General features: G+C 42.3%; 1 protein-coding gene across 1 annotated transcript in view; it reads right to left on the bottom strand.

Moving 5' to 3' along the window:
• CACNA2D3 (calcium voltage-gated channel auxiliary subunit alpha2delta 3) overlaps positions 1-19,929 on the bottom strand; it is a 1,017,883-nt gene that overhangs the window by 904,232 nt on the left and 93,722 nt on the right. Inside the window, exon 3 of the mRNA XM_066596541.1 lies at positions 13,569-13,580. Within this exon, the coding sequence (XP_066452638.1) occupies positions 13,569-13,580 (12 nt within the window). The remainder of the gene's footprint in view (positions 1-13,568; positions 13,581-19,929) is intronic.

Below are 19,929 nucleotides of genomic sequence, written 5' to 3'. Positions count from 1 at the left end.
CACCCGGTGGCAGCAGTTCCGACGAGCCTCGCCGCTCATCAGAACTGTTAACACTTTAAATACCGCTGTATTTAAAGTGTTAACAGTTCTGATGAGCGGCGAGGCTCGTCGGAACTGCTGCCACCGGGTGCCCGCTGTAAGAACAGCCAGCACCCGATGTTGTATGGAGCGGGATCCACCAGCGGTCCCGCTCCATACAAACATTTGTTCGACTTGCGAACAAAATGGACTTGCGAACGGGCTCCTAGAACGGAACCTGTTCGCAAGTCGGGGACCATCTGTATGCCAATCTAATAATGTGACATAGAAACACATTACCGGCTATTCAATCTTTGCACAATAGCACAGGAGTTTGAAAAAAAAGTGGGAAGATAGGTCCTGTTCTATCTTAACTACATGCAGGAAAGATAGGACAAGTCCTATCTTATCTCACCCGTACAATTAAGGATAGTGAAAACGAAACCATTGAAATCAATGGTTTCGTTTTGTCCTGTCATGCGGTTGTGATTATCACAAAGATAGGACAAGTAGCAATTTTTCAAACTTGGACTACGATTGCAAGTGCAAACTTGTATGTCTGAATTGACCCATTCAAATGAATGGGTTCTTTTTCAATGCGAGTTCTGCCCATCTTGGACCTGTGTGAAACTTGCCCATGTGAATATATCCTAAGGGGCTTAAACAGACGGGCGCATGTGCTAATATACTCGTATTTTGTATTGTTTTTTGGAATTTGAAAGAAAAGCATGAAGATTGGTCCTGCCTTACCTTTTCTCGCACATAGTTTAGGTCAAGTCTTATCTTCTCTCTGGTTTATTACTAACGTGCGAGAATCCCAATAGTGAAAACGATAGTGAAATCAATGTTTTTGTTTCGTCCCGTTTTGCGGCTGTGATTTTCACAGCCACAAAACAGAAGAATAACATGCCCATGTGTTTAAGCCCTAAATGCAATGAGATGAGCTTACAGTGAGACAAGAGAAAAATAAAGCAAGCTGCACGTAATCTGATAGAGCTGATGGTTTAGGTACCTAAATACTGGAAACTTCACAGCAATTGTCTCGTTTTGCCAAGCTATATTACAATTGTATTTATGTTTTCCTCGTATTATTAAAGTACAGTTTTGTGTTGTGCCAAAAAGTACTTTCCGCTAAACTTCCTGTACAAAAATATAAGTCAGAACACCTTTCCCAATATTGCTTAAAATGATCAGATACCATTTTGCAAGAAAATTGCCCAGTCAGTAGAACCTTGCTTGGTGTCAAAAGGCTGAAAGGCTAAAAGTTTTACTCAAGACATTGATCTGGCATATTTTCTACTGACTCCCATCCCTTGACCTTCAGGAGAACTGTACTTGGTAGTTGGTTGCTGCCAGTTCTTATTACCCAAAGTTCAATGAACTCAGCAAGGAAGGTAAAAGCATCGGATAAAACTGATTCACTGCACTGAAAATGAACAAAAGTGTTGGGAAACTCTGTAGGGAGATAATACCATTGAGCTAATTAATGAACTGTCATGCCAACTTTTTGCACAGGAGGCTGACTTCAGAATGTTTGGCTGTTACTCCACATATAAATAATCTTTTAATAAGCTTCATTTTTGTTATTTTAGAAATTCAATAAAGTTTATTACAAACAAAATGTTTCTAACTGATTTCCAAAACGAACATATTTGTTACATTGATTACGTTGTCTTTGGAGGTCGTCCTCTTGTCGACTACCTAAAAATACATATATTGCAATAGAATGCATGCCTCCTTAACCCTTTCTAATCCAATTTGTATCCTGGTTCTCCTAGGGGGCTTACTCTTTTTCTGCCGTTATACAACGGCGCTATATGTTGGCTAAAGCCAGTACTGCTTGAAGTGACACGTTGGATAGGCTCCTACAGCAGAGAGGCTGGCAATATATAGTAAGAGAACCCTGATGGACGTCTTCCAACATCAGAGCTGTACAGCCTTAAATCAGAATGTCTTCAGAGGTCAGACAGTGGATTGGAAAGGGTTAATCCCAAAGGACTTCTTCCCACAAGCTTTTGCGGCATGCTCTATTTTAATTCGCATTAGCACACTAAAGGCACCATAGGAGTCTGTGCAAATGTGACTTGTTACCCTGGTAATTGTGCAATTAACTGTGCAATTTCACAGGTAAAACATCACATTGGGGAGTAATGCGGCTGTACAGTCCTAAAAATCATGGAGCCAATGTGACTAGTCCCCCGCAGCACAAAAGGCACAGTAAAATGCAGGATTCGCGGACAATAGCACGACCCTCACTGCGCAAAAAGTGGTGCTATCGTATGCATTTTTGCACTTACGCTCATGTGAAGAAACCCTTAGGATGGGGTCACACAGGATTCAGTGCATTTACACATGCATTTGTGCCATGGATGTTTCGCATTGTGTTTTACTGTACTTTTTGCGCATCTGTGCACAAAAAAAACACGCAACCATGCTCCCATTGATTGCAATAGGCAATTAATTTACGTAGTTCAATGTGTGCTATTTTAGGGCACAAACACACAGCAAAATAGAGCATTCTGCGTTTTTTTTTGCACTAACGAAATGCATGTGCAAAATACGCTTATGTGAACATGTGAACAAGCACTCTGGGTTCTATTCACTGTGTAGTGTGATCACAAATTTTGCACACACAAAACGCTGCGTAAATAGCACTCTTTTAGGCCTTAGTCACACGGGCGTTTTTTCGCGCGATTTGCGGATCGCATGACGGATGCGCATCCGCAAATCGCGTGACCGGGGCCCAAGAATCGCCCGAAAAATCTGCTCCTAGCCGCGTTTCATTAGAAACGGGCCGGAGCTGTCCAGCGCATTGAATTCAATGGAGCCGGCAATACAGCTGAGCCAATCAGGGGCAGGTCTGACTCACACCCCCTTCACACCCACTGCAGGCCGGCCGCGCTGAACTCCGTCTGCCGGGACAAGGTGAGTATATATATATATTTTTTTTTACACATTTCTGGATGAATTGCAGGGAAGGGCTTATATATTTAAGCCCTTCCCGACAATTCATCCCGCGATCGCCGGCAGCCCATTGCTTTCAATGTAGCCGGCTGTATTGCCGGCTCCATTGAATTCAATGTGCAAACATCATTCTTCTCTGCCACAGCTGTTACAGCTGTGGCAGAGGAGAATGATTTGTCTAGTATATGTTCTCAATGGGGTCGGCGCTGCTGCCGCCGGCCCCATTGAGCGCATATAGAGAAGAGAACAGGAATCGCAGATCGCAGATAGGTGCGATCTGCGATTTCTGTTCTATAATTTATCGGACGAGCGCATAAAAAGCGCTCATGTGTCCGATACCATTGCAAAGCAATGGCTTAAAAAAATCGCCGGACGCATGCGCATGCGCAAATCGCGCGAAAAAACGCCTGTCTGACTAAGGCCTTATACTGCAATTTGCACAAATTAAGATTTTTGAGGAACTTTATACAAAATGCAGCAAAACTGAAGTTAGACAACGTTCTGGAGAACCTTCAAAGACATCATAGTAACATGACAGATGGTCCTATGCAGTACATCATATTGGAGCTGTGGGGGAAAAGGAGATAAGACCTTTACAGGTGAACCTGCCTACTGCATATTGAGGTGGAAGGTAATGGAGGAATTCTGGGGAGCAGTGCAAGAGAGGGGCCCGGGACAGCACTGTATGTAAGGGGCCTGGTACAACAGTCTATGTGAGAGGCCCAGGACAGCAGTCTATGTAAGGGGCCCTGGACAGCAGTCTATGTGAGGGGCCCTGAACAGCAGTCTATGTGAGGGGCCTGGTACAACAGTCTATGTGAGGAGCCCTGGACAGCAGTCTATGTGAGGGGCCTGGGAGAGCAGTCTATGTGAGGGGGCCCCAGACAGCAGTCTATGTGAGGGGCCTGGTACAACAGTCTATGTGAGGAGCACTGGACAGCAGTCTATGTGAGGAGCCCGGGACAGCAGTCTATGTGAGGGGGCCCTGGACAGCAGTCTGTGTGAGGGGCCCGGGACAGCAGTCTATGTGAGGGGCCTGGGACAGCAGTCTATGTGAGGGGCCTGGGACAGCAGTCTATGTGAGGGACCCAGGACAACAGTCTATGTGAGGGGCCCTGGACAGCAATCTATGTGAGGGGCCCGGGACAACAGTCTATATGAGGGTCCCGGGACAGCAGTCTATGTGAGGGGCCCAGGACAGCAGTCTATGTGAGGGGCCCGGGACAACAGTCTATATGAGAGGCCCAGGACAACAGTCTATATGAGGGGCCCGGAACAGCATTCTATGTGAGGGGCCCTGGAGAGCAGTCTATGTGAGGGGGCCCTGGACAGCAGTCTATGTGAGGGGCCCAGTACAACAGTCTATGTCAGGGGCCCGAGACAGCAGTCGATGTAAGGGGCCCTGGGCAGGAGTCTATGTGAGGGGCCCTGAGGCAGCAGTCTATGTGAGGGGCCCAGGGCAGCAGTCTATGTAAGGGGCCCTGGACAGCAGTCTATGTGAGGGGCCCGGGACAACAGTCTATATGAGGGGCCCGGGACATCAGTCTGTGTGAGGGGCCCGGGACAACAGTCTATATGAGGAGCCCGGAGCAACAGTCTATATCAGCCCGGGACAGCAGTCTATGTGAGGGGCCCGGGACATCAGTCTGCGTGAGGGGCCCGGGACAGGAGTCTGTGTGAGGAGCCCTGAGGCAGCAGTCTATGTGAGGGGCACAGGGCAGCAGTCTATGTGAGGGGGATTTAAATGCCGCTGTCAGAATTGACAGCGGCATTTAGGGGGTTAATAACAGCGTGGCCGATTGCAGGTATTGCCCACGGGTGTCAGCTGTAATAAACAGCTGACACCCGCACAGTATGAAAAGAAGTCGCCCTGTGATCTCTCTTCATACATAGGCTGCCCATACAGGCTGTCAAAAGGTGTATCGGTGGTTGTTATGGGGTTAAAGTCCAGAATAAGAGGTTTCTCTGATCCTGCTCCTTATCATTGGAGCTCCCCTTCAATCATAGCTCTGGTAATGTCTGTATGATCAAAAGGACATATTATTACTAGAGATGAGCGAGTATACTCGCTAAGGGCAATTGCTCGAGAGAGCATTGCCCTTGGCGAGTACCTGCCCGCTCGAGAGGAAAGGTTCGGGTGCCAGCGGCGGGCAGGGAGCTGCAGGGGAGAGCGGGGAGGAACGGAGGGGAGATCTCTCTCTCCCTCTCTCCCCCCCCCCCCCCCCGCTCCCCCGAGCTGACTGCCGCTACTCACCACTCCCAAGCGCCGGCACCCGAACCTTTCCTCTTGAGCGGGCAGGTACTCGCTAAGGGCAATGCTCGCTCAAGCAATTGCCCTTGGCGAGTATACTCGCTCATCTCTAATTATTACCTTCTATTGCAGTTAAGCAAATATAATTAGGGCATGATACGAGGGGGTGACAAAAAGGAACAGGAATTCATTGGTAAAATAATCTTTTTGTACATTTTGAAACTTCAGTCTCCTTCAAAATTTCTTTCCATATGAAGGAATACATTTGTCCAAACATTTTTTCCACTGCTCAAGGCATTTTTTAAACTTGTCGCTATTGATGTCTTTTAGTACTTGTGCCATTTTTTGTTTCACCTCTTCAGCAAAAACATTTTCCTTTAAGGCCTCTTTAAACTCAAGGAAATAAAAAATAGTTGCATGGAGTGAGATAGGGTGAATACGGAGGGTGAGGTAAGGGTGTCAAGCTGTTTTTCGTCAAAAATTGCGTAACAGTTAGCACGTCTGGGCAGGTGTGTTGTCATGATGGAAGAACCAGTCACCCATTTTTTCCATAAATCATGAATCAACCTTTTCATAACTTTTTTACGAAAAACTTTGGTTGACTCTTTGACCTTGTGTTACAAATTCTGAGTACACGATCCCTCTCACATCAAAGAAATAACTTAACATTGTTCATATGTTGTCCATATAAATGGGCCATCACAAAATAGGTGAAAAACTGAGCAACTTGTCGGAAAAAAAAATCACTAAAGCCAAACGCAACTTTCCCCAACAATGTCGGCTGGTTTACCTCCTCGGAAGGGTTCTGCAGACATTCACGTTGCAGCAGAAACCTATACTAGTAATGTCCCACCCACTAGAAGAAGATTTCTGTTTCTTTTGGGTACCTGCTCAAAGTATGTCCATTTGCAGGAAGGGATTGTAGAGCACTTTGGTCAAAACTTATACACTGTCATGCCAAATGTAGAGCCTAAGGGAGTGGAGCATTCTACAAAGATGAAAAGACAAAAAAGAATCAATCCTTGCACCAGGCACAACATACTTGTCACATTTGACCTGGATGCAATGCACACCTTGGGGCAGACGCAAGACTGTGTCAACACTGGACCAATGGGAACCACATTCCTGCAATAAAACCCCTATTCAACAAAGGAAAACACAAAATAGGGGAAAACTGACCCTGCTCCTAAATGGGAAAGTCCCTACCTAACAGCAGATTGACCGCTCTGATAAGTGCGAACCTGCTTAACACCTCTTGGCCTGCTACCTGAACCATAGTACAAATAACCAAGAGAGAGAGGGAAATAAACCACAACCTAACTGAAAGATCCACTGCTAACTCCAGGAGACCTTGGACAGCTCCAACCCCCACGGCCAACTGAACGGCAATAAACAGCAATGAGCTAAGAGAGGGGTAGGAATAAAGTGTCAACCAGTAACCTGTATAGGACTAGTCTGTTTCTGCATCGTGGTTAACATACCGCGACACCGTCGGTCGCGACTGACAAGCCATGACAATATGGTATCAGTTTTCTCTGAAGTGTTTCTTAAAAAATTTTTGGCCCATTACCAGATGGCAAAGATTTTAAATGGACCAGCCTCCATGCAACATAGAAGTCAGTAGAAAAACAAAAACTGTTGAAACAGAGAAGTATAAGCTGAAGTTCTTTTAGCAATGTAATAGAGTTCATAGCTAGTTGCACTCTTTTATAAAGTGTACTTCCAGCACAACTTTTGAAAACATTGTTTTTGCCAGAGCTTGGATTAGCTCCAACAAGAAGAGGAGTATAAGGTCAAGGAAACATGCAGCCCTGTTGTAGTGTGACAGCTGCAACTACAACTGTTATACGGTAGTTTCATTCCACACGAATATGTAGAATTTCAAGTGTGCTCTACTTTTATCAGAACTTCAAACAAATACAGGGGGGTTCAAAAAGAATAGTTCAAAAGTAAAGCTGATTTTTTTCTTATATGTATTGATATACAACAGCCAGAATGACGTGAAAAGACAGAAGAACTCTTCAGGTTTCCAGTGTCCCAGATGTCCGATGTGGGCGCCATTGTTGACACTAGAAGAGCTAAAACAAGGCATCTCTGCTGCAGTTGAATTGATAACAGAATATATGCCGGGATGCATCTGGGCAGAACTGGGCTACCGACTTGACATCTGCTGTGCCACCAATGGCGCCCACATCGAGCATCTGTAAGGTGCAATAAAAACTTGAAGAGTTCTTCTATCCTCTCATGTCATTCTGGGACTTTTTTGTGCTAGAAAACTGGCATCATTCAATATATAAATTCCCCCATATTTTTTTGAAATAATGCAAAAAAGAATAAAGCTCCAGGAATAAAAAGAACCAATTTCAAATTAAACTGTATTTACATAAGCGAATGCGATATCTGTCCGAGAAACTCAGACCAATATCGCACTCGTAAACAAATGTTTTTTTTTTTTGCTATTCTATCGTTGTACATGAGATTTTCATACACATGAAAAAAATCGTTTATCACTTCAATAATTAAATGGGAAATGCCAAGCGCATGCGCATAAAAATCCCATTTACACATGGGTGAGATGTGATTTTTTTTCTACTCCCAAAGGAATTAATGGCCAATTCTCTCTTACTCTATTGGTGCAATGGAAAAATGGTCCTGTATATTACCCTATTAAAAATAATGGGTTCTTTTTACATACGATTACAGTGCATCTCAAAATCATCCGAAAAATTGTCTGTGTAAATAGACCCTCAGGCCAATTTGAGACTAGCGTATTGTAACAATCTGTAATATGAATCCATATTACGGACATGTTATAGATGACATTACGACTGTAGATCTTCAGAATTTCATCACTATTTGATCAGTATTTGCCTTGTAATATTTTATTTTCTACTGGACAAACACTGATCCGTATTTTTCCCAATAGAAAAAAACACTAATATGGTGGTAAATACGGGGAAAATAGGTCATGCCGCATTTTGAAAATATGGCAACGTGAATAGATACATAGATTCATTTATATTAGCGCCGTATTTGGTCCTTGTTTTGCAGACCATAATATATGCTATACTTAATATATGCTAGTCTGAAAGTGGCCTTATAGGAAGCTTTTCACCTTAACCCCTTTGTGACACACATACAGCACATGCTGTGTATGGAGCGGGCTCAGGAGTTGAATGGCCTATTTTAGCGTTGAGGACCAAACGATTTTTGGTATTTTTTCATCTCCTTTTTTGTAACAGCCATAACTTTTTTTATTTTCCCGTCGACGCGGACGTATAAGGGCTTGTTTTTTGCGTGGCGAACTCTAGTTTTTGTTGGCACCATTTTTGGGTACATAGGCTATATTGTAAAACTTTTATTATTTTTTTTTTTATGATGGTAGGGAAAGAAAACGCATCAATTCTGCCATAGATTTTTTTTTTTTTTTTTAAAGCGTTAGTTATGCAGCATAAATGATACACTACATTTTTTCTGCTGGTCGGTACGGTTACAACAATACCAAAATTCTTATATTTTTTTTAGGTTTTTCCACTTTTCCACAATAAAAGCCCTTTTTTTGAAATTATTATTTTTTTTTAAACTCACTGCATTAAAAGTCCTGTAACTATTTTATTTTTCCACAGACAGAGCTCTATGAGGGCTTATTTTTTGCGGTATGAGCTGTAGTTTTTATTGGTACCATTTTGGGGTACATACGTTTTTTTTAAATCACTGTTATTGCCTTTATTGGGAGGCAAAATGTGAAAAAATGTGCATATCGCCTCAGTTCTTTAGCGGTTTTTTTTAACGCTTTCTGCCATGCAGGATGAAAAGCATGTTCAATTTATTGCACGCGTCATTACGGACGCGTCGATACCCAATATGTGGGATTTTTTTTTTACATTTTTTATGCTAATATAAGAAGCGTTTTTTAACTTTGTTTTTTTACATTTTTATTTTTTGTACTTTATTTTGCTCTTATTTTTACACAATCTGTGTCCCTCTGAGGGACTTACACTGCAGGACTGAAGATCGCTACGATAAGGCATGGCAGGACTTCTCTCCTGCCATGCCTTATGGCTTACTATAGCGATCTTAGGCAATGGCAATACAGGACACCGGTATATGGCATTCTGTTGCCATAGCAACCAGCCAGGCTTTCGCGATGTTATCACGAGAGCCGGCTGGAGTCACAGAGGGACTGTCGCAGTGGGAGGCCGGCTACTAGTGACAGACCGCTCCGGCTGCGGGATTGCGCTATCCCTATGACGTAAGGGTACGTCATTTTGCGGGAAGTACCCCGCTCCCATGACGTACCCTTACGTCATGGGGAGGGAAGAGCTTAATATAGGACACCTGTATTGAGATATAGCGCTGGATGAGTCTTTTTGACTACACTGTATTAATAAGTCACTGTGCCTGGTTCTGCAGCTTGTCCCATACCTGAATAGGACAAACTGCAGTTCTGGGCACAGCCATTTGTATGCTTTACTTTGCTGATTGGCAGAAATGGATTCCCAGTAGAGATGAGTGAACATACTCGGTAAGGGCGATTTCGCAATCGAGCACCGCGATTTTCGAGTACTTCACTACTCGGGTGCGCTGTGGGGCGGGGGGTTGCAGAGGGGAGTGGGGGGTAGCAGCGGGGAACAGGGGGGAGCCCTCTCTCTCTCCCTCTCCCCCCCACTCCCCGCTGCAACCCCCGCTCACCCACAGCGCACCCGAGTACTTTTCACCCGAGTAGTGAAGTACTCGAAAATTGCGGTGCTCGATTGCGAAATCGCCCTTACCGAGTACGTTCGCTCATCTCTAATTCCCAGTAATCAAAATTGATAGTCTATCATAATTGCGGAGAATCACTTTAAGGCCTTAGTCAGACGGGCGTTTTTTCGCGCGATTTGCGCATCGCATGTCGGATGCGGATGCGCAAATCGCGTGACCGGGGGCGAAAAATCGCGGGAAAAATCTGCACCTAGCCGCGTTAATCGTCGCAGCAAAACGCCAGTCTGACCGGAGAAAAATCGCTGTGCGCATCAAAATGCGCATGAAACTTAGACTGGCCGGCGAAAAAAACGCAGCTAGCTGCAGTAAATGATTTTGGTGCGCACATAAAACGCTGAACGCAGATAGGCGCGATCTGCGAATCGTCGTGCCCTATAATTTATCGCATATCCGCATAAAAAGCGGACATGTGACCGATACCATAGCGAACCATTGGTTCTATATATGCGCGAATCGCATGCGCATGCGCAAATCGCGCGAAAAAACGCCCGTCTGACTAAGGCCTAAAGGTATATTTTTGCCCGTTCATTATCGTAAAGTACAAAAAACAAACCACACCAACATAGTTAGTAGAGACTCAATGAAAAAAAACAATCTATCAAGCAAGTCCATAGCCACGTACAGTAAGTTCCTTACCTGCATTAGTAAAACATGAGTCTAGTTGGCAGAAAAAAAAGGGGTTGTCAAAGAGTCGTCTGCATTTCTAATGCACAATATCCTGTATTTAAATTCTAAATAGACCATTAAAATTAAAATTACAATCCTTCTACAGAAATTAGCCAATTTCTCGGCAAAATAAAAGCACTTGCACAGTCAATCAATAGACAGAAGCACATTGTGATCATTTTGCATTATGTGCTTTCAAGGTGAGCGGCTAATAACTTGCAAGTTACTTGCCTAAGCCTGGGGAGAGAAAATTTGTGGCATGATAATTTAGTATTGTCATAGGTGTTACAGATAGAGTGAAAAAATATTGTAAGAGCCGGAATAATTTATCACTGGACAGAACATTACATTGAGAATAAGTGAGGCTTAATTACTGTACATGTAAAATGGGTGATTTTCTGCTAAAAAGGTTTATTGGAGTCTGCTATATGAAGAATGAGTCACAATTTCGTAGTATATATATATATATATATATATATATATATATATATGCAAAAAAATTCTGATATATATATTTATGTACATATATACATTTTTTACATGTTTATTTCTTATATTCATCACGTTTGGTAAATTATGACCCACATTTGCTATTGCTTTTGTGTCAGAATTCTTATCTAAGTTGCACCTTTTTGGCACAAATCAATGTAGATACATTTATTATTGATTTTCACAAAAAAACAAACATGTTTGTGACTTGGCAGACATTTTTCAAAAATGTCTAGAGAAGGGGCTGTGGTTTGGTTGAGTTATCAAATGCGCCAGATTTATTACTGGTGTGCGCCAGGTTATTGGAGCAAAATAATGGTTTAAAATGAGCCAACCATGAGAGGGTGTAAGTAACAGAGAAGTGGCTTGTGTCTAGCCAGATGTGCCAAGTCTATCACACAGCATGCATACTCTGGTAACTGTGGCACTCTCTGCTCGAAGTTTACACTGTATAAATATTAGACATTATTAGTAACTGAGGGCCAATATATAAAGTATTCGCTAGAAGCGGATGTGATATTTTTGTGAGATGTGTATTTCTAGGGTGCCTTTACATGTGGTGTAAATTTATGCCACAAACAAATCCGCCACATAATCCACATCTACTAAATGCAGATTTGCATGGGAATTTGTTACTCCCTTTGCATTGCAAAACAGTAACACAGAATAGCCCTTGAAATCAGTAGGAGGCAGATGGTAAGTGGCTATAGTGTGGACTTTGGTGTGGAATATGCAGATTCTGCACCAGAATCCATTATGTGAATTAGGCCTTACATGTACATCACATAGCGCCGTGCATTGTCTAGTGGCTATGCTTGGAATTGCAGCTCAATCCCATTCACTTGAATAGCAATTATTATTGAAACAGGACAAAAAAGAACAAACAGCATTCTACACAGAACCAGAACATGGATGAGCACTCAGCTGGTGTGGTGATGATGTTCTAAAACAGGATAGGAATTAATTATTGTGTTAACAATCGGTCTCCCCCATAGAGCACAAAATCTGCCTGTATACATATTGACCAATGACTGACAAGCTGATTGTTGGTCAGCTGTCATTAGCACAGGCAGATACATTTCAAAGGCTGCAACTGTGCCCTGCAACAACCTGCGTCAGTCTCCTGATAAAATAGAGACATGGGTTGTGCTGATGACAAAAGAAAGATCATGATGAGGCAAACTACTTGTAAAAATGTCACGTGTATTGTTCTTTGAATGTTGCCTTCTACATGCGGTTTGCTACAATTTTTGGTGCAAAAGTGACACATGGGAACAGCTGCAGTATCACTCAAGGACAAAAGCTGCACTTACCCATACATAAGCCATGGATTAAGTGCCAAGAACAGGATCAGATCCTGTCCTAACAATACAGTGAAGTCCTTTGGTAAAGAAGACAATTTCTCTAAGTAGGGTTAAAATATTATAATCACTGATAAAGGTTGTTCCGTTGTAGTGATGAGCAAACTTTTCAAAAGTTTGGTTCTTTCCAAATTAGTTCGAACTGAACTGGGAGTTCACTAAAACCCCTAAGTCTGGTGTTTAACATGGTCTAGGAATCATAAAAGATTTTAACACTGTGTTATACAGGGATTTTATGGCTCTTAGAAAGTATTATACACCAGTGATGTGGGGCAAACCGAACCAGTAGAACCCTGTTTGATGTGGAACTTTGCGTAAAACTCGGTTTGGGTTCATGCCCAACCAAACTTTTAGAAAAGCTCGACCTGAAACAGGGTTCTACCGCTTCGGATCGATCTACACTAGTACTCTGCTTGTTTATACGAGTACATGGGCTCTCAGTGAGGGCTCAGTCACACGGGTGCATCGGCACCCGTACACAGGCGCCGATGCGCCCGTGTGACTGAGCCCTTCCTGCAGGAAGAAGACGGCCGTACCTTAAGACGGATGTCTCTCTGCAGCGCTGAAGAAAGAACACATGACCGGCAATGAAGCCGGTAACATATTCTTTCTCCCGGCGCTGCAGAGAGACGTCCGTCCTGAAGTGCGGCCGTCTTCCTCCTGCAGTAACACAGGCGCCGATGCGCCCGTGTGACTGAGCCCTAAGGTAGACATTTCTTAGATATATGGTACATCGGGTGGAAATACAGTTACTACTGTCAGACAAAAAACTCCCACAGTCCAGTCACAATCATCACAATATGCCCTTTCCCACTTAGTAAAGATATTCCTGATTTTTACCACAATACTATGAACCATTGAGCCGTTTTTGAGGTTAAACATATTGCATTACTGAGCCACATTGCTACTACTATGGCAGTCTTCATATCTATCACTGAAAATTACTGTGATTCTACGACTCGTTCCTCAGGGATTAAATTATAAGTAAGATCAGCCGTCATACAAAGATAAATCCATAAGCATAGAACATGATGCAGAGTAATTACGTTACTTACCGTGAAGATGCTCTGCAGCAGTAAGAAAAAAAGACAACATGTTAAAAGTCTGTTAAACCTGTGGAAATAATTAAAAATGCGCCAATTATTGTATCTAAGATTTACAGTAATTCTATAAGGGCTTAGTCAGTTTTTTCCCGCATGTTAGGCGCGTTTGCGATTCGCATCTATTGGAACCAATACTTTCTAATGAAAGCGGTCACGTGTCCATTTTTTACAAGCGAATAAAATTTGCACCTGCAAAAATTAGGACAGCGTTTTGCAATTCGCACAAAAATGCGTTTTTTGTGCAAATCAATGCAACTTTCATGGTAGGAAATCCCACTGCCAAAGCCCTTAAATAAGCCCTAGATGCTGGGGAAAAAAATAAAAATTAATAATTTCCAGGCAGCTCCAGACCTGCAAAAACAAGCAGATGCATGTGCCATGTGTACAATAACACCTTTGTGTACAATTCACAACAATTGGAAATGATACATGCATTGATATGACGCATAGGTTATAAGGACAGCTAAAATTCTATCTGAATTGCTGCAAAAACAAAGTTATAACTCAATAAAAGTACATTACCAGTTACATGTGACATAGGCAACACTAAACTACCATTAACTTCCCAGTGTCCTTCCCGCTCCAGGACGTACATTTACGTCCTGGAGCGTCGGGGTATGTATGAAGCGGCATTTAAATCCCCCGAATACGGCCCCTACCCATGGAGAGATCGGGGTGCATGTATCCCTATTCAACACCACCTGTACTTGAGCCAACCTAAACAACAAATCACCGTGAATCAGCCAAACCAAAAAAACAATCACCGTGAATCAGCCAACTCAAATAACCAATCACCGTGAATCAGGCAACCCAATAAACCAATCACCGTGAATGAGTAAATTCAAACAACCATTCAGGTTGCGAATGGTGTGGAGTTGGGTTTTAAAAAGCTAATATGCGATCGGGGGAGCTGTGCAGGTGTCATGGCAGCCGGGGGCCTTCTGAAAGGCCCCAGGGCTGCCTTAGGAGACTGCCTATCAAGCCATCCCCATGGGGTGGCTTGACGGACTGCCTGTCAAATCGCAGTATGATGTAATGCTATGGCATTATGTCATACTATAGGAGCGTTCAAAGTATCGCATGTTGTAGTCCCCCAGGGGGGCTTAAAGGAAAAGCGAAAATAAGATCAATAAAGTTTTATTAATTGTAAAGAAAAAAAAAGTAATAAAAGTTTAAATAACCCCTCCTTTTGCCATATCTGTAATAAAAAAATCTAAATCATTAAAAAAAAAATACATATTTAGTATTGTCGCATCCGTAACAGTCCGATCTATCAAAGTGGTGCATTATTTACCCCACACGGTGAATGCTGTCCGGAAAAAAAAATTAAGAATGCCAGAAATGTACTTTTTCAGTTACCCTGTCTCCCAGAAAAAACGCTATAAAAAGTGATCAAAAAGTCATATGCATTCTGAATTGGTACAAACGTAAACTACAGGACATCCCACAAAAACTGAGCCCTCGCACAACTATGTCGACAGAAAAATAAAAAAGTTATTGCGCACAGAGGATGTCGGCAGAAAATAATTTTTAAAAATTAAATGTCTTTGAAAAGAAAAGAGTAGTACAGTAAAAAAAAAACTATACAAGTTTGGTATCATAGCAATCGTACTGACTAGGGATGAGCGAGTATACTCGCTAAGGCACTACTCGCTCGAGTAATGTGCCTTAGCCGAGTATCTCCCCGCTCGTCCCGAAAGATTCGGGTGCCGCCGCGGGGCGGGGAGCTGCGGGGGAGAGCAGGGAGGAACGGAGGGGAGATCTCTCTCTCCCTCTCTCCCGCCCGCTCTGCCCCGCTCCCCGCCGCAACTCACCTGTCAGCTGCGGCGGCCCCCGAATCTTTCAGGACGAGCGGGGAGATACTCGGCTAAGGCACATTACTCGAGCGAGTAGTGCCTTAGCGAGTATACTCGCTCATCTCTAGTACTGACCCATAGAATAAAGTTATCATTTCATTTTTGTTGCAGTTTGTGCGCCGTAGAAACAAGACGCACTGAAAGATGGCGGAATGTTGTTTTTTTTTTTTTCATTTTACTCAAGTTAGCATTTTTTAAAAGTTTTTCAGTACATTATCTGGTATATTAAATTGCACCATTGAAAAATACAACTTGTCCTGCAAAAAACAAGTCCTCATACAGCGACGTAGATGGATAAATAAAGGAGTTACAATTTTTTTTAAAGGGGGGGGGGGGGGGAGCAAAAATGGGAAGAAAAGGTGGCCGTGTCATTAAGGGCTTAAAGAGTATGTATCACCAGCATGTAGATGACAATCAACATCTGTCTACAATCTACAACAAATAAGATCATTAAAATTGATTAAATTCTTTTTAGAATATTAGATTGACTATTGTCCCTTACTACTATCCCCAGGGGGCGCACTACATATTTTCCTAGTATTTTTATGGAGTATTTTTAGCCAAGGAAGAGTACACACAGTAATTCAGATTAACAATGCATAGGCATATGTGGTGTTAAAAACTTGCTATTTATGTAAGGCGCATTACGACATCTAACAATGCTTCCTGCATAAACAGATAATTTGGAGAATTCTACACCTGTTTTACATCATATACTGAACAGAAGGTTGTGGACATAACACAATTTGTCGAAAAGATGCCTGAAGTCACATAGATGACTGTAGCCTAAAACGGATGCAGAGGAAAGCAGTTGTCACACTGGGTTACATGTAGCAACCAATAAGATAAAAACTTTTATTTTAAGGCACAGAGTAACAATGTATCTGTATCTCCCCATCAATTATAATGCTGCATTTTCTGCACCCACACAGTAATAATGATCTCTTATATCCCCATCAGTAGTAATACCCCCTTATGCACCGATTACAAAAATGTCTCCTTTTGTGCTCTTAAAAAGAAAAAAACTAATAAAATACCTGAAGTGAGCAAAGGTGGTGAGCTCACTGGGTTTGTTTTATAGCTTTCCCCCATTTAGCCTAACAGCCTGTTTTCAAAGCATAAATTTGCCTCCACAGGTGTTACTGCGACCTCAGACTGTACTACTTTCAAATATTTTTTTACGGTAATTATAATTTTTATGAGGTGTCATCAGGTCATCTTGGGAAATACAGGGGTGGAGCAAGTAGATGTCTTCAGTTTGGTTCTTAACTAGAGATGAGCGAACGTGCTCGTTTAGGACAATTACTCGATAGAGCATCGCTTTTTTCGAGTAACTGCCTACTTGGACGAAAAGATACGGGGGGGCGCCGGTGGGTGGCAGGGTGGAGCCGGGGGCAGCAAGGGGGAACAGGGTGGAGCTCTCTCTTTCTCTTCCCCCCGCCCCCACTAGCCCCTGCTCACCCCTGGCGCCCCTCAAATCTTTTCACCCGATTAGGCAGTTACTTGAAAAAAGCGATGCTCGATTGAGTAATTGCTCTAAACGAGCACGTTCGCTCATCTCTATTCTTAACCAATCTTGTTTGTTGGTCAGCAGTAAATATGAGATAATTTTAATAGTCCAGTTAGGAGAAATATGGAACCTCTAATGAACATTTATAGAACACCATTTCCTTAATACATAGAAATTAACTGTGCAGAAACATAGCTAATAATAAGTCATGGGACATTACGGAAGATCGCAAAATTCCACTGCTCTGCCATAGCTGTTAAAGGAGTATTTCAGTGACATTAAATAGGGATTGAGGAAATTAGCTGATTGCTGGAGGTTCAACAGCTGGCACCCTAACCGATCACCAGAACAGGAGCTCCTTGTCCTTCAAGACACTAGCAAAATGAATTGAATGGCAGTGTGCATGTTTGGCCAAAGCTCCATTAGTTTCAATAGCCAAGTTCAAGAACAGAAACTACAGTACTCTTGGAGTAACTACCTGGGGGAGGGGGGGGGTCTCTGCAGCAAAGACCAGATCCCAATTGGAAGGATTAATGGGTAAAAAATAGAGATGAGCAAGCACCCAAATGCTCAAGTCCGCGTTATTTGAGTCAAGCTTTACCTAAGATTCGAGAGCTCTACTTGAGTAACGAACCCCATTGACTACAATGGGAGACTCAAGCATTTTTGTATGTGGGACGCCGGATGCCGAGCTTTTTTTTCTTTTTTTTCTAGGTTCCTCTCTCTCTCTCTCTCTCTCTCTCTCTCTCTCTCCTTCTCTCCTGCCTGCCAGACAAAAAAATTGCCAAAACAGGCACATCACAGCGGGAAGGAGCCAAAAACTGGGCCAGGGTCGAACACAGCTTGATGCTCGTTCGAGTAACGAGCACCGTCGAGTACGCTAATACTCGAACGAGCATCAAGCTCGGCAGAGTACATTTGCTCAACTCTAGTAAAAAACCATGGGATCCCAGGTACTTTGCTCAGGAGTAGCCTTAAGCCAAATGAGTCTGTGGTACGTGGGTCCACACCTGTTCTGACAGTAGTCCTGTAAGTTAATATAGTAGTTTTACTGTACGTGTAATACCAGACATATCATCAGCAAAGACAATTGTTGCTTAACGATTCTTGGAAGTTGGCACTGCATGTGTTTCTGAGCAGTTTATTATAGAGGATTGTATAATAGTGTATGTTTGATTATATATTCATTCAAACAAAGCTGGGATAATGGCGGGTGGCTGCTTTTGGAACCAATGAGTGGGTAGCAATGTATGCAGAAAAATATATATATGCCTTTAAACAGCTTGTCAAGGTGTTTCACTAAAAATCTTTCAGCAGAATATTTGTTAAAATAGCAAAAAAATAATACTCCCCTGTCACATCCTTGCCCCTCCAATGCAATAATTGCTAATCACCCCCAAATTCCTGGAAATCTGTAACAATACAGGACTTCTTTCCAGTGTCCGTGAAAAAATTTGGAGTATGAGTAGATTTTGTAGGTTATAATGATTGTAATTCTCATGATTTTACAATTCTTAGTAAATATTAATCTGTTCATATGTAAATTATGGGTATAAAGTTGCAATAAAAAGTAAGTGAACCCTTTGGAATTTCCTGAATTTCTGCATTGATTAGCAATAAAATGTGGTCTGATTGTTATCTAAGTCACAATTATAGACAAACACAATCTTACTACAGTAATGACATAGAAAAAGTTGTACCATTCATGTCTTTTATGAGCACACTATATAAACATCAACAATGCACAGAGAAAAAGTAAGCGAAAACTTGAATTTAATAACCGGTAGATCGCCTTCAGCTGAAATTACCTCCAATAAACGTCACTGGTAGCTGTAAATATGATTTGCACAATATCAAGGAGGAATTTTCCTGACAATATGTTTCAGCTCATCAATATTTCTGGGGTGCCTTCTGTGCACAGACCTCTTCAGGTCATGAACCAACATCGTGATGGGGTTGAGGTCAAGACTCTGACAAATCTTCTTTTTTAACCATTCTTTATTTCATTCTCTTGTGTGTTTTGGGTCATTGCAACACTCAATGTCTCTACAGCTTGCAGTCATGGATGGCTGGCTGCCCTTACATTCTTTTATAAAATGTTTTGATGCAACAGAGAGTTCCATATGTACCATAGAGGCAATACTATAGGGCCCATGGAGAGAGGGGGCCCTCCTCTGCTGGGTGGTTGTAATCAGTGCAGGACTACTTTCTCCAGAGAAATTGAATTACTTGAAAGCAAGTAGATTAGGAAATGTCTTAAGTGTAATGCAAAGGGAGTGGAAAGGAAAACAAACACCAGACCCTTCTGTTATGAGTGCCAAAATCCAGCATAAGGGGCCCATCTTTATCTTTGATATGAGGGTCTCTTCTCTTCTGTGTATGACTCTGGAATTCATTGCTTCCTCAATGATCACAAGGCATCCAAGTGCTGACACAGCAAATTAGCTCAGTAGACCTGTTTTTCTATTATTAGTTGTTACATTGTATTTATCTATAATTGTGATTTACATAACAATAAGACCACATTTTACTAGCACTAAATGCAGAAATCAAGGTAATTCCAAGGGGTCATTTACTTTTTCTTGCAACTGTGTATATGTTAATTAGCCATTATCAGTGCTATAGGGATGAGAGGAGGACATCTTGGGAGTGACAGGAGGAAGGCTACACCGATTGCTAAATATGAGGAGTTCATCTCAATGTTCTGCTAGTGAGTCATAAGAGCAGATAAACATTAGTTGTGGACCAACTGATGAGTGAAATCTAAGGATGGCTTTACTAACAGGACAACTATTGTCCGAAAAATTGCTTGAGAGTGATTGTAAATAGTATTGCTTATCTTGATTGGCTGGGCAATAAAATTGTATAATTGAATTGGGTTAGTCCAAACCAATTTTTTGCGAAAATAATAGGAAAATGCAACAATCAGAAGACAGGACGCCTTGCT

The sequence above is a fragment of the Eleutherodactylus coqui genome, chromosome 3 (assembly GCF_035609145.1).
Source record: "Eleutherodactylus coqui strain aEleCoq1 chromosome 3, aEleCoq1.hap1, whole genome shotgun sequence".
Taxonomy (NCBI): domain Eukaryota; kingdom Metazoa; phylum Chordata; class Amphibia; order Anura; family Eleutherodactylidae; genus Eleutherodactylus; species Eleutherodactylus coqui.
This window is presented reverse-complemented; position numbering and strand designations above follow the sequence as displayed.